Genomic DNA, 15865 nt, shown 5'->3' with positions numbered 1-15865 from the left:
TTCTTTTTTTAATAAAATAAAATATGCCGGAATATCTTTAGTCGCACATTGTTAGACATGGCGGTGCATATCAAGGCATTTTGAAACTAAAATGAAATGTAGAAGATGGATGGATGCTTAACGTCCGTTTTTTTTGTACAACAATATCCCTCAACCGGGGCAGCACGGTGGAAACAGGGGTTAGTGCATGTGCCTCACAATACGAAGGTCCTGAGTAGTCATGAGTTCAATCCCGGGCTCGGGATCTTTCTGTGTGGAGTTTGCATGTTCTCCCCGTGACTCCGGCTTCCTCCCACCTCCAAAGACATGCACCTGGGGATAGGTTGATTGGCAAAACTAAATTGGCCCTAGTGTGTGAATGTTGTCTGTCTATCTGTGTTGGCCCTGCGATGAGGTGGTGACTTGTCCAGGGTGTATCCCGCCTTCCACCTGAATGGAGCTGAGATAGGCTCCAGCACCTCCCGCGACCCCAAAAGGGACAAGCGGTAGAAAATGGATGGACGGATCCCTAAACCGGTGGTCAGCAACCTGCGGCTCTAGAGCCACAAGCGGCGCCCTAGCTGGTGCATACTTGCCAACCTTGAGACCTCCGATTTCGGGAGGTGGGGGCGTGGTCGGGGGCGGGCGGGGCGTGGTTGGGGGTGTGGTTAAGAGGGGAGGAGTATATTGACAGCTAGAATTCACCAAGTCAAGTATTTCATACACATATATATATATTTATTTATATATATATATATATATATATATATATATATATATATATATATATATATATATATATATATATATATATATATATATATATATATCTACATCCTGAAAATATGCAAACAAACTGTTTAGATAATTGATACTTCAAACTTGCATAAATAAATATTAAGGAATAACATAACTTGGCTTCTGAGAGTTTCAAAATGTAATGAATAAAATGCTAAAGTTGTTGATAAACAAGCAATTATTTTAATAATTAAATATGGTAATTTGAAATTCATTATTATGATCATTTAAAATAAATGATTTCAAATATGTTTATTTAATGTATATAGCTGGATGTAATAAGGAGTCACGAAAAAATACAAATAAAAATACAATTAATTTTGATGTTTTTAGCAAAATATAGTAAAAATGTATTTTTTTTTTTTTTTTTAAATTAATAAATATATTTATTTTTAGGTAAGATAAACATAACAATACAATTTATCTCTAGTCTGGATGATTTAGTTGTCACCCTGTTGTCCTCCCGTCATGAAAAAAGGCTGTCCTCACTCAAGTCCGCATGGAGCTGGAGGGGGTGTGGCTTCCAGCTCCGGCTGAAAATCGGGAGGTTTTCGGGAGAGGCGCTGAATTTCGAGTCTCCCGGAAAATTCGGGAGGGTTGGCAAGTATGCCCTGGTGGCTCCATGGAGCTTTGTAAAAAATGTATGGAAATGGAAAGAAAAAATGGGGTGAAAAATATATTTTTTGTTGTAATATGGTTTCTGTAGGAGGACAAACATGACACAAACCTTCCTAATTGTTAGAAAGCCCACTGTTTAATATGTTTGTGTTCATGCTTCACTGATGAGAGTATTTGGCGAGCGCCGTTTTGTCCTACTAATTTCAGCGGCCCTTGAACTCACTGTTGTGTGGACTGTGACTCAACAGTTTGTTTACATGTACAACTTTCTGACGCTGCCACAAAAAGACATGTTTTTTGCCACTCCTTTGTCTACCGAACGTTTTATACTGTGCATGAATGCACAAAGGTGAGCTTTGTTGACTTGTTATGGAGTGCTTATCAGGCATATTTACATCATGTGTTGCCATCATTATAACACTTTAAATTTTTTGCGGCTCCAGACAGATAACTTTTTTTGTATTTTTGGTCCAATATGGCTCTTTCAACATTTTGGGTTGCCGACCCCTGCCCTAAGCGAATACATTCCCAATGTCTAAATGCAAACCTTGCAAATATCGTTGAGATGACTCAAATCTAAATGATTGAAACCTTGACTCAATAAAATGACCACCCACTTTAATTGCATTTATTTAATTATATGTGCTTTAACTTAACAATTCTTAATGTTTACACTTGTTAGGTCATAATATCCCAAATGCAACACCACCATTTTCATGATGGAGGATGTGATTTGAATATATTTTTAGCTTCTTGTCAGTCAAGATTTTGGTATAGTAGGTTAAATATTTTACCATGACATGTTTCGACTCATGTTTGCAATCTTGTCTGATGATAGAAAAACTATATTAAGATATGATGAACATTTTGAGGTATGGGATTTGATTTGATTTATGTGTCACATTAACACTCACCGGACTTTACATTTTTTTCTTACTTGCACTTCATGGCACTTTTTGTTTTTTGTAAATATGCTTAGATTTGACAATTCTTACATTTTATTTTATATATTGTTAATTGCTTCTTACGTGTTGACTTAAGATCTTGCTATTTTGCACCAATACAAATGCCTTGTATGTGTAAATGTACTATATTTGGAAATACATGATTCTGAAGTGTACTAAGTTATCAACTTTTTTCATATGTACTACAAAAACAAAGAGACATGTAAAAAAAAAAGACTCAATTTATTCCAATAACATTTCCATAACAACAGAGAGGGTTAAAAATGCAGGGCCACTTTAGTAGATAGCAAAAAGTCTTCCTGACACTCTCACAGACAAAATAATAAAACAGTATTTATTTGTCACAACTGCGAGAGAACCAAAAAGTGAACATCTGAATGACATGTCCAAGAACTGTGCTGCTGCAATTACATGTGTTCCACTGGCGGGCGGCGTGTGTACTGTGTGTGTGTGTGTGTAGACGTTGAATGACAGAGGGGAGGTAGAAATGTACGGCGGAAACAGTCATTAAGGAGCACACCCTCCAGTTTGCTGCTGGAACACGTCGATTGTATCTTCATCCTCCATTTCGAGCTACGGACAAAGAGTAAATGTCAGCCCATTTTAGACAAACAAATAATGAGAGTTAGTAACATTTTCCACCTTCACATAAGTGTTTGTCATTGTAGTTGTATTGTGCTGTAGTCTAAAAGCATTTCGTCAGAACATCAAAACATTTTTACCCTCGTGCCGTACAAAATGACTAAATGTGATACAGGTGTGTCACTCAGTACGTTCCCATGCATTAAATTAGTCTGATTTCTCAAATGATTTGGTTTCTTCTATTTTCCCACCAACATGTGATGTCCACGTTTCCATGCTCTATCCTTAATGCGACTGCTGGCCATGCGCAATGTGCCTCTCTTACACTAGTTGGCAATTGTGGTCATGTCAGCTTAGCTAGCTACAGTTAGGTCAATAAATATTTGGACACTGACACAATGTTCAGTATTTCAGCTCTGTACAACACCACAATGGATTTGAAATGAAACAGTCAAGATGTGCTTTAAGTGCAGACTTTGAGCTTTAATTTGAGGGTATTTACATCCAAAACAGGTGAACGGTGTAGGAATTACAACACATTTTATATGTGCCTTCCACATTTTAAGGGTCCAAAAGTAATTGGACAAACTAACAATCATAAATCAAATTGTCACTTTTTAATACTTTGTTGCAAATCCTTTGCAGTCAATGACAGCCTGAAGTCTGGAACCCATAGACATCACCAGACGCTGGGTTTCGTCCCTGGTGATGCTCTGCCAGACTTCTGCTGGAGCTGTCTTAAGTTCCTGCTTGTTCTTTGGGTATTTTACCTTCAGTTTTGTCTTCAGCAAGTGAAATGCATGCTCAATCGGATTCAGGTCAGGTAATTGACTTGACCAGAACATTCCACTTCTTTGCCTTAAAAAACTATTTGGTTGCTTTCGCAGTATGCTTCGGGTCATTGTCCATCTGCATTGTGAAGCGCCGTTCAATGAGCAGATAATATTGCCGGAAACACTTCAGAATTCATTCATGCTTTTGTCAGCTGTCACATCATCAATAAATATAAGAGATCCGTTCCACTGGCAGCCATGCATGCCCACACCATTACACTACCATGCTTCACTGATGAGCTGGTATGCTTTGGATCTTGAGCAGTTCCTTCCCGTCTCCATACTCTTTCCATCATTCTGGTACAAGTTGATCTTTGTCTCATCTGTCCATAAGATGTTGTTCCAGAACTGCACAGGCTCTTTTACATGTTTCTTGGCAAACTCTAATCTGGCCTTCCTGTTTTTGAGGCTCACCAATGGTTAACAACTTGTGACGAAACCTCTGCATATCCTCTGGTGAAGTCTTCTCTTAATTGTTGACTTGGACACAGATACACCTACCTCCTGGAGAGTTTTCTTCATCTGGCCAACTGTTGTGAAGGGTTTTTTCTTGACAAGGGAAAGGATTCGTCTGTCATCCACCACACTTGTTTTCCGTGGTCTTCCAGGTCTTTTGGTGTTGCTGAGCTCAGCAGTGCGTTCTCTCTTTTTAAGAATGTACCAAACAGTCGATTTGACCACACCTAATGTTTTTGCTATCTCTCTGATGAGCTTGTTTTGATTTTTCAGCCTAACGATGGCTTGCTTCACTGATAATGACAGCTCTTAGGACTTTATATTGAGAGATGCCATCCCCAGATTCCAAATGAATATACCACACTTGAAATGAACTCTAGGCCTTTTATCTGCTCCTTGTAAATGAAATAAATGAAAAAAAAACGAGGGAATAACACACAACTGGTCATGGAACAGCTGAGTAGCCAATTGTCCAATTACTTTTGGTCCCTTAAAAAGCAGAAGGCACATATAAAATGTGTTGTAATTCCTACACCGTTCACCTGATACCCTCAAATTAAAGCTCAAAGTCTGCACTTAAAGCACATCTTTACGGTTTAATTTCAAATCCATTGTGGTGTTGTACAGAGCTGGAATACTGAAAATTGTGTCAATGTCCAAATATTTATGGACCTAACTGTATGTGGAAATGTAAGTAGAGCAAAATAATGGTACGTGTTCATAAGATAGACCTAGTAGTTGTCAAGCTCCAGAACTGATCGATAACTACAACTTTCCATTGCTATTTGGTGTTGTTTGTAATGTTTATTGTGTTTAAAAAACACCTGCTTTGGTTCTTGCTTTTTTTTTTGCTGAAGTGCTTTGACTATTTACTGTCAGGGTTTTCCTTAAATTGCAAAGATACCTGCAGCAGCTGAGGCGTGGTCACCATGACGTCATCGTGTAATTTGCATCATCTGCTATGATGATATGATTTTCTTTATAAAGGCTAAAACAAAGGTATACATGTATTTAAAAACAAAACCATTATTAATTAGTACTGCCATATCTTCAGTTGTACCTACTTATTTATTTATTATTATGTACTTTGTTGAGAATTACTTTAATTTGTTTTCACTTAAAATACCCATATTTTTGATGTGTGGCAGATATGCTTGTGATATTGCCATGGCAGGGCGCCACATTGAGTTATGTTGAGGGGAACCCGATTTAGTATAAACTATGCAGTGGATTATTATAATTTCTGATTTACATGTCAATGTCGTCTAAATTGTTGTATTTTGACGTTTAATTATTGTATTAGTAGATAAAAGCATAAATAACAATCTTGCTTGTAGATGATTTGAATGAATGAGATCAGGCAGAGATACTTCATTTATTATTTTTTACTCTGTATTAATGCCATTGTAATACGTTTTAACAAGAACTGGTTTCTAATAGCATAATCTAGGTGTGTTAATTTGATTTTTACAAAACCAAACATGATCTGTTTAAGGTATTTACAGTTGTGTTGTAGAACGCTTATTTCCAGCATTTTTTTAAAAGAAATCAGACACATTTAGTGCAAGGAAACTTACCAGTTGTTTTGGTGGCTAAATAGTGTTTTAGTCACTCATTTCTTTGTGGCAATCCGCTATGTAAAAATGTGAAAAACCACTTCGATTTGGCATTGCAAGTACACATTACAAAAGCAACACCGTAGAGTAAACAGCATCACAACACCTTCCTACACACAAAGAGCAGGGTCAAAGTCAATAAAATGGACATGCTACACCTTCTGAGATTACCGTCAGACTGTGAGAGAACGTTGTGTTCACATAATATCTGAAACCAGTCTAAACAACTAACTACCACAGGAAACATGCAACAGTTGTCAGGTGGCTATGTTTATATCAAGGTAGAGTATATTTGTTGAGGCTCATGCATCTGATGTTTTTTTCCCCCCTCCACTCTGTTTAATTTTAATCGCACCTGGGGAGAGATAGACATTTATATTTAATGTAAGTAGAACATCAAACTTCAATCAAGACTTTTTAACTATTCAGACCTCTGTACATTATTTCATGTTTTTATTCTTACCAGACACTTTTGGACTCTAGACATGAAATCACTATCGCTCATGGACAATTATGCTGTTTAGGAGATATTCAGACAAAGTTAGGCATCTGTTAATTTTCTCCCCCTGTTCCTTTGTAATGGATGGCCCAAGACAACATACTCTATATAATGCATGTCCACACCACATCTTCAATATACGCAATTACGATTTATAAAAGAGTCATAGGAAGGATACGACTCATTACATATTACAGTATTAGTAGTAATTGAACTTCTTGACAAGTATAATTAATCATTTGGAAACTGACATTTTCTCTATGTGCACTAGGCCTTGGTGATATGGCCTAAAAAAAATCTGCAGATTTTTTAACAAAAACGACTAGATTTTTGGAGATTTCCCTCCCTACTTTTTAAAGAAACCGATGATATACAAATCACAGAGGTATTCAAAACAAGTTTTGCCTTTTTTTTTTTATCAAAAACTAGCTGTTTCAAAATTGTAATTTGTATAATGGAATTTCAGACCACATATAAATTTTACTTTTTATGCAATAATTTTCAAAAAAGTAAATTAGGAGCTTCCTATGGGAGGCAATACTTTTGATTGAATACAATACTGTAATATACAAAAATGTAGCATTGTACATTGCAAGCAAATAATCTCTAACATTGAGATTAATAAAGTGCAAACTTAAATCTTCTGTCTTGAAAAAAATACTTCTGTAAATAAAAATGTAGCATTGCACGCAAATACATAAACTTCAATAAATCAATAAAGATACCAATCATTATATAGTAATACAAATCAAATGGATCAATACAATGCAAACTTAAAACTTCTGTTTTGAATTAAATATTTCTGTAAATAATAAATACAAATGTAGTATTGTACATTGTATGCAAATAATCAAGTAAAAACATTTAGATGACTATATAGTTTTAGTAAGTGGATAAACACGGGCTTTTTCATGACGTATCCTGGGCTACTTGTTAGTGCGGTGTTTTCCAACCACTGTGCCGCGGCACACTAGTGTGCCGTGAGATACAGTCTGCTGTGCCGTGGGAGATTATGTAATTTCACCTGATTGGGTTAAAAATATTTTTTGCAAAACAGTAATTATAATCTGCAAACGTGCTGTTGTTGAGTGTCTGTGCTGTCTACAGCTCGGCAGAGTAACCGTGTAATACTCTTTCATATCAGTAGGTTGCAGCAGGTAGCTAATTGCTTTGTAGATGTCGGGAACATGGTTTGTCGTGATCACAATATGTGGCAGGCAGTGAGTAGGTAAAAAGGTATCTAACACTTAAACCAAAGATAAACAAAACGCAAGTGCCGCTAAGACAAGGCATTGAAGCAAAATTAAACTAAAACTGAACTGGCTGCAAAGTGAACAAAAACAGAATGCTGGACGACAGCAAAGACTTACAGCGTGTGGAGCAGACGGCGTCCACAAAGTACATCCGTACATGACATGACAATCAACAATGTCCCCACAAAGAAAGATAGCGTTCGCACAACTTAAATAGTCTTGATTGCGAAAACAAAGCAGGTGCGGGTAATAGCATTCAAGGAAGACATGAAAATGCTACAGGAAAATACCAACAAAAGAGGAAAAGCCACCAACATAGGAGCGCAAGACAATAACTAAAACACTACACACAGGAAAACACCAAAAACTCAAAATAAGTTACGGCGTGATGTGACAGGTCGTGACAGTACACCTACTTTAAAACAAGAACTATAGTGATGCATGGTTGGTTATGGTTTGAATTCATATCCAACAATTGCGAGAACAACTTTTTATTGTCAATATCGGCTACTGAGTTACATTTTTTTGTGTTTTCTGCTAGTGGTGTGCCTCAGAATTTTTTCAATTAAAAAAAATGTGCCTTGGCTCAGAAAAGGTTGAAAAAAACTGTTAGTGTGTACTGATGTTAAAGACAATGTACACTTCATTGCACATGTAATATATCAACAACACGCGCGCCCGGTTTGGATGTGTGAATTAGTGGCTTTTCAAGGTGTAGCGGTAATAAAAATGCTGTGGCGGCACACCACATTCAATTATATTACGGGAAAACACTTAAAATCATGGTTTAGTAAAAATCAAAAGGCTTCAGTACCTGCGAGGGTGTGTCATTCTCATTAATGGGCTGGCCGTCAAATCGAAACCGTATCTGTCTTAATGATAATCCCTGTGGGAAAGACAGAAAGTATTGAAATATGAAGTTGTCATTATTGAGTGTTTTAAAATTATTGTGGTTTCTCAAACTGTACAGATTTTGGATACATAACAAAAATCCATATTGTCCTGTCATGGCACAGTCAGGAAATGCTTCCAATGAATGAACAGTCTTTTTTTTCCAGGTATCGTTTTACCTAGTGTCTCACCTGTCGTTCACAATAAGCTTTCATCAGTTTGCTGAGTGCAGTGTGCCTTTTGATCTTGAACTGCACCACTGAGCCATCCTGGCCTGCCACCTTCAGGTTTATGTGCTCGTTCTCCGTCTTCACTCCCTCCTGACACAGACAAACAGGCCAGTAGGTTATCCAGTCTTCAATTAACTTTCTGACAGCATGTTGGCAACTAGGAGATGCACACTTGAGATCAGGCTGTAATATTATATGTGCAATGTAAAAACAAACCCTAAAAATTTACTACAACAAAAATATCAATGCTCCAGTATGGACTATAGATTATATATGATACTCCCTTTGGTGTCGACGCCACCAACTTATAGATCGATGTACTGTATCCTCTTTAGGGATGTCATGTTATGAAAATGTCTTATCACACTTATTATCACGATATTATTAAATCTGCTCAAAATTAAAAAAAATGACTTACACTGAAATCTTTTAACCATTTAAAAACACAAACACATTCAAAATTATTTACTTTGTAGAATAAACATTATTGTAGATAAGAACACTGTTTCATGGACCTCAAGTAGAAATTTAATGTGCATATGAAAGCAACACAATCATTATAAACAAGTAATACAGCAGAAAATAAATAAATGTGAAAATTGTGCAAGATAGCACTGTATGGACATAAGAGATAAACAATAACAAATATAATTTTGCAAGGGGCATCTGATAGATGTTCATGTAGATAAATAGTTTTCATAGTTTTGATGGCCAATGAAAATTTCTTATCACGGTTATTGAGACCAAAATTATCAGTTATTATTATCGCGGTATTTTTAAATGTGCCCAAAATGTTCAACAAGTACTTGTATTGAAATCATTTAACTAAGTTTTATTTAAAAAACAAATAACTCATTCAAAATGACAAAGTTGTAAAAAAAAACATTATTGTAGATAACTGTTACATATGCACATGAACGCAACATAAGCATTATTAACAGAGTAATATGGCAGAAACTAAATAATATAAAATAAATAAGAATACATGTAAAAAACATTATTTTATATGGCCATGCATTTCATTTTACTTTATTTAGCCAGGTAAAAACACATTGGGATTAAAATCAGCGAACACTTGAAAATAATGTGTCAATAAAGCACCTTATAAATATGTAAAAAAGACTGATACCCAATTTGGCCCTGATTGAGACGTGGTTGAATTGTTGATGATTGATGAACTTTTTGTGTGCTATTGTGTATTGCTGCACCATGTTAGTTTTACAGTGATTTTTACATTACATTACTGTAATTTGAAAACGCTACCACTGTTTACTACGATAAAATTATGCCGACTGAGCTGCCAGTTTTTTACCGTAAAACCTTCGGTTGTTTTTACATTAATTACTGTAAATAGAAAAACGGTACATTTTTTACGTAAAAAAAACTGGCAGCTCAGTTGCCAGAATAAAAAAACAAACACAAACAGTAGTATTGTTTTTAATTAAAAGTCATCTGTTGTAAAAAAAAACAAAAAAAAAACCACTGTACATTTTACAATAAAATTCTGGCAACTAAGATGCTAGGTTTTATTTAAAAAAAAAATCTGTTGTACTGTTTTCCATTTACCGTAACATGTTGTAAAAAAAAAAAAAAAAAAAAAATATATATATATATATATATATATATATATTTGGGCTGCAATTCAAAGTTTTAACGAGTGCGATAATGTAAACACAAAAAAAGCTCACTTTTCTGTTTTTTCTTCATCGTCACCAGCATTCGAGTGACAAAAATGTTTGCCAATCAGAATTGTTGAACCTCACGTTTATTCGTCTCTCACTTTAAACAGAGAGAAAGACGTCATACTCCGTGTATCGCTTTCAGCAGCTGGGCGTGTTTTAACAGTAAAATTAACTGAACTCATTGAGCCTTCTTTTCAGGCATCCACAATCTTTGTCTCAGTGGGTGGAAGGAAGCACAAACAAGGAGCCTTGAGACTCGAAAGTGAGAAGATTCGCAAAGTAACAAAAATTAGGCGGACAAAATTACTATTACATAGCCGAATGTCCCTTTGTTGTAATATTACAGCTTCAAATCGAATGGGCAACATGAGCCCATCAACACGGATGAACGAGCAAGAATGCCGTGGCCATGTGATGACCAAAAAAAAGTTTTTCCAACAGGGGAAAAAAAAGCACTTGTCCAATATGTATTTAAGTAAAAAACATTTGTTACAGAAATTAGTCAAATGTATTTGTTTGTTTGTTTACTTCTTTAAAATAAAATTATTTTGCTTCCAATTACAATATAATGGTAAACAATTCTATAGTAATAAGGAATAATAATGTATATCCTTTTAAATGGTTACCGGTACTTGCATTATTGTTATATATATTAATTACATTACATTATAATCCCTATCGTTTTTATCAGTTAGTTCTTCAGTTTGAGAGCATGATGACAAAAGCTCTGAGTCTGTCTGCGTAAAGCCAAATATTTTTAAAATAAGTTTATTGTTCTGTGTGGCACCTTGAGACAAAAATATGCTGATTGACAGTTTAAAAGTAACATGTTTTCCTTCTCTCGTTAAATTCGCAATTCTATGCATTTATATGTATAAGATATAAAAATCTCAATTTTGGAAAAAAAAATCGCAATTAGGTTTCCGCAAAATCGTGCAGCCTTAATGTACATCATAATCTAAATCAGGGGTGTCAAACTCATTTTAGCTCAGGGGCCGCATGGAAGAAAATCTGTGCATACGTGGCATTAAAACAAAAAAATAAAGACAACTTCAGATTGTTTTCTTTGTCTTACTTTGGCCAAAAATAGAACAATCATTATGAAAATATAACAATACAAATATAGAAAAAAATACAGACAGCGGTAAAGTTTACATCCATAAGGAAAGAAGAAAGTGAATGAATGTTTATAACTGAATAAATTTACATATGCATTAAAATGTGTTTTCTTTTGTATTATTTGTTTTAATGAATTAAATAACGTTTATGACAACCTTTTTCCAAAACACAATATAGAATGTGAGATATAACAAGATAATGCATACATTTATAATTTGTTTTCAAAATGGTTACAAAAAAGTGGGACCCCATTTTTATGACTTGATGGGGTCCCGGGGTTCGGAGAGGAAGTGACACCAGAAAGACCGCGCCCCACACAGGAAGTGACGTCAGAAAGAACGCGCCACAGCCAGCTTCATAATAAAGCGGTTTCATAACTCGGAGCTAACCACTGGAAATATGGAGGTGAGTCATCCAGACATGCCCGTGTTTCTCCTTCTTCTACATGTACAGACGCTTGTGGAAATCACACATGAATACCTTAAGAGAGAGCGATTGCAGCTATTTGGGATACAACACATCTCAGACGGCAAGACAAATTTCCAATGTCCGGGTCAGCTGTGATTCTACTTCGCGAAAAACTTTGTCCATTTGTCGAAGGAGAGACAACGAGAATGCGAGCTCCAGTGGATGTGATAAAAAAGGTAGTGTGTGCTTTGTATTACCTGGCCGTCGAGGGCAGACTACGGAAAACGGCGAATGCTTTTGGACTGGCAAAGCAGACGGTATCAGTTAATGTTCGTCATGTATGTCGCGGACTCAACGTCTAGATCCAGATTACGGTATTTTTCGGATCATAAATCAAAAATAGTTTTGCAGTGGGTGCGACATATACTCCGGAGCGACTTCCACCCAGCCATTTTCTACCGCTTATTCCCTTTGGGGTTGCTTGGGGGTCCGGAGCGACTTATGTGTGAAATTATTAACACATTACCGTAAAATATCAAATAATATTATTTATCGAAATTCACGGAAGAGATGAAGCAAACGTCAGCAATCGTCATACACATGTCAACCAATAAGAATTCAGCGAGGGAGGGTCATGGCAAAAGTGCATTGTGGGTCATGGGATGCTAACTGCTATATGCTACTGCCGTAGCTATTAAAATGGATCATTTGAACATTGGCGGTAACTTATAAAAACTGAGAAGGGCTGAACAAAAAGGGCACCGAAAAGGAAATCATATACTGCAGATTACAAGCTGGACGTAGTGATTTATGCAGCAGAAAACGGCGATCGAGCAGTAGAAAGGACGCTAGCGGCGCATACCAGGAGCGACAACGAGGAAGAAGATTTCATGGGATTTAGCGATCAGGAGTGACAGATTATTTAGTAAACGTATAGCATGTTCTATATGTTATAGTTATTTGAATGACTCTTACCATAATATGTTACGTTAACATACCAGGCACATTCTCAGTTGGTTATTTATGCGTCATATAACGTACACTTATTCAGCCTGTTGTTCACTATTCTTTATTTATTTTAAATTGCCTTTCAAATGTCTATTCTTGGTGTTGGATTTTATCAAATACATTTCCCCCAAAAATGTGACTTATACTCGAGTATGACGTATATATGTTTTTTTCCTTCTTTATTATGCATTTTCGGCCGGTGCAACATACTCCAGAGCGACGTATAATCCGATATGTAAAGTCATCAAAAACGAAAGGACAATGAAGGTGAAGGCAAAAGAGTGAGGAGTGTCCTCACCAGATATCTAGATCCCTAGATTGATTGTTGTCAAATGTTCTTTGTCACATTGTTTACTTTTACATGTCCAATAAAGATTTGATTAATTAATGATGGCTCAGGTGTGATTCACTACAATAGGGCCCCAAAGCACACTGGATTCCAGTTAATCGAAATACCACAACACTGGATATTGTTCAGATAAATAAAATTTAATTCAAGAACTTGCACACAAAGCAACACTGGAGGTGACTATGACGTCCGCATTTTCCACGCATGCGTTATTAGGTCGCGTTGCGCCGGCGGACGGACGGGGGGAGGGGGTTCTTAAACGGTGGCATTGTTGTGTGTGGACGCTTGTACGGCTTAGTGTAAACGGGGCCTAAGGGCCATAGATAAATCCTTCGCGGGCCGGACCTGGCACGCAGGCCTTGACACCGCTGATCTAATATATATAATATAAGATATACAATAGGTCATAAACAGTATAGGTTAATAGGAACAGACTATAAAGAGGGGGAAATGAATGAAAAGTACCGTATATTACCAAATAAACGCCCTTGGGCAAATAACCGCCCATGTCCTAATAGCCGCCCGGGGTCTGACCCCATTTTGTGAATTAACCGCCTCTTCCTAATAACCGCCTATGTCCAAATAGCCGCCCATGGGCAGTTAATTGCATAATTTAGATTAAAATCATATTGATTTCATTAAACCCAATTTATAAGCTAAAAGGAAAAGCAAAGGTGCAGTAATTCTGGTAATTACGGTAACAGCAGACGCGTGGAGTCCAGAGAGTTACATGACAATTAAAGGCTTAACGAAATCTGGGCCGTGATGGCTTACATTACGTGGGGATTCTGGGTAATCAACATATTGCAATGGGTCACCGCATACAGCGTAACACACACTCAACGACAACAACATGGCAAACAACAGTAGCAGTGAGTTGAATGAACAGGATACCGGTACACCACAACTGATGGATGGGAATACTTTAAGGGGGAAGAAGAACAGAAAGTTTGACTTAAAGTTCAAACTAGCGGTTGTGAAGTATGCGGAGCAGAATTCTGGTTTGGCAGCGGCCAGGCAGTTTAACGTTGACCCAAAACGTGTACGAGAATGAAAACAAAAAAAGGGAGAACTACTATCTCAGTCGGCAATCGATGGAAAACGGGCTCGCTTATCTGGTGGAGGTAGGAAGAAAGTGAGCGACGAGCTTGATGCTAATTTGTGTAAGTGGATACATCACGTTCGTGGACTGAACCACCGTGTCTCCCGCAAAATGATCCGCATTAAGGCAAATGGTTGTATGCCACCGCGAGTATTAATTTTTAGTATTGGTATTCTATTTAACAATTGTTGCACTACTGCCATGTTGAGGCCTTGTTGATCTCTTGTCTTTTGATAGCCTACCTCATGTTGATCTCTTGTTTTTTTGTTTGTATGTTTACAATAGCTTTTACATTTAAAGTTTTTTGTACGAAAAAAAAATACTGGACAGTAACCATTGTAACCAAATAATGGCCTGGTGCAAACATAAATAAAAGCCTTGTGCAAATAACCGCCTGCTTCTTTTAAAAGCCTGTCTCCAAATCGATTTTGTGAAATAAACGCCCGGACTACTATTTGGTAATATACGGTAAATGTGTGCAAGTACATCACTACGCCCCCTAGAGGCTGTGAGTATTACAGGCGATGACAAAGCAATTTGATTTGACTTGTAACATGTGCCATGATAAACTATTACTTTGCTACAACATTATATCTGCAGTTGTCTACATGAAGCAGTCCTATTCCCAGCACCAGTGAAAAGGAGTTGTTTGCAGTTAACGAGCAGGAAATTGATACAATTGTTGCCCTTCAGGTTAGTAGTTCATCACGGCCTATACACAAAACATACATTGCGGCCTGTTTAATCCAGATGCGTTGTCAGACCACATCAAAGACACAAAGGCTTGAATAATGAAATTACTCAATTAAAAACATCAAACTGAGGTATTCATAAACATATATACGTCGATATTTGAATTGTGTTATGGATTCGGTTGTTATAACCCATAATCCAGTCTGATTTCAGGCATGTTAGCAGCGTTAGCACACATTGCTAATTGTGCTGCTAGCTTGATGCTGTTAGCGCCGGCTCGTGCATCTGGCCTTCTCTCCCAATTCTGGGACTCTTTGGGACTTGGCCCCGGGGACACCGCGACCCTTTAGTGGGTAATGGAAACACAGCGAATGCAAAGTATGAATACTAACGTGAATAAAAGTCCTCACCTTAGGCTTCTCGTCTGCCATGTTTGCTGCGTCGTCTGTACGCGCCCCTTCTGTTTTGGCGCTAGGCCGCTAACGCCATTTAAAGAGCGTTACCGCCACCTAGTGTGCTGGAGGAAGAAGTGCTACATTGCATCCTATACTGGGGATTGGTTGGGCCTAATTTGTATTTATTTTTTTAAATTTTTTTTTATTGACCAACAAAACATACATTTGAAAATTCAGACAAAGTTTAAGGCATTTTCAACATCAAAAAAATAAATCAAAAGCAAATACTTGGCAACCAAGGTAATCAAAAAGGTCAACTAATGAACAAGATTTCTCTACAGAATCTCCTCTCTGGTCAACAAAAGCACCATGAAGATTCTAGCGGGAAC

General features: G+C 37.0%; 1 protein-coding gene across 1 annotated transcript; it reads right to left on the bottom strand.

Moving 5' to 3' along the window:
- Window positions 1-2563: 2563 nt before the first annotated feature.
- On the bottom strand, window positions 2564-15619 carry sumo2a (small ubiquitin like modifier 2a). Its single transcript, XM_061983709.2, has 4 exons — window positions 15492-15619; window positions 8682-8810; window positions 8414-8485; window positions 2564-2933 (listed from the first exon to the last, which is right to left on the bottom strand). Exons 1-4 carry the CDS (start codon window positions 15510-15512, stop codon window positions 2868-2870), a joined length of 288 nt encoding a protein of 95 aa, XP_061839693.1. The 5' UTR covers window positions 15513-15619; the 3' UTR covers window positions 2564-2867.
- Between the last annotated feature and the right edge of the window lie 246 nt (window positions 15620-15865).

The sequence above is a fragment of the Nerophis lumbriciformis genome, linkage group LG25, assembly GCF_033978685.3.
Source record: "Nerophis lumbriciformis linkage group LG25, RoL_Nlum_v2.1, whole genome shotgun sequence".
Taxonomy (NCBI): Eukaryota; Metazoa; Chordata; class Actinopteri; order Syngnathiformes; family Syngnathidae; genus Nerophis; species Nerophis lumbriciformis.
Note: the sequence above shows the minus strand (reverse complement) of the source record. Positions and strands in the feature narration are given on the sequence as shown.

What these genes read in the sequence shown, in the direction of transcription:
- sumo2a (XM_061983709.2), bottom strand. Translation starts at nt 15,512, where the DNA reads ATGGCAGACGAGAAGCCTAAG. An exon ending in AAGCTTATTGTGAACGACAG is followed by an intron (nt 8,486 to 8,681) that starts GTGAGACACTAG and finishes TCTTTCCCACAG; the next exon opens with GGATTATCATTAAGACAGAT. An exon ending in AGAATGACACACCCTCGCAG is followed by an intron (nt 2,934 to 8,413) that starts GTACTGAAGCCT and finishes CTTTGTCCGTAG; the next exon opens with CTCGAAATGGAGGATGAAGA.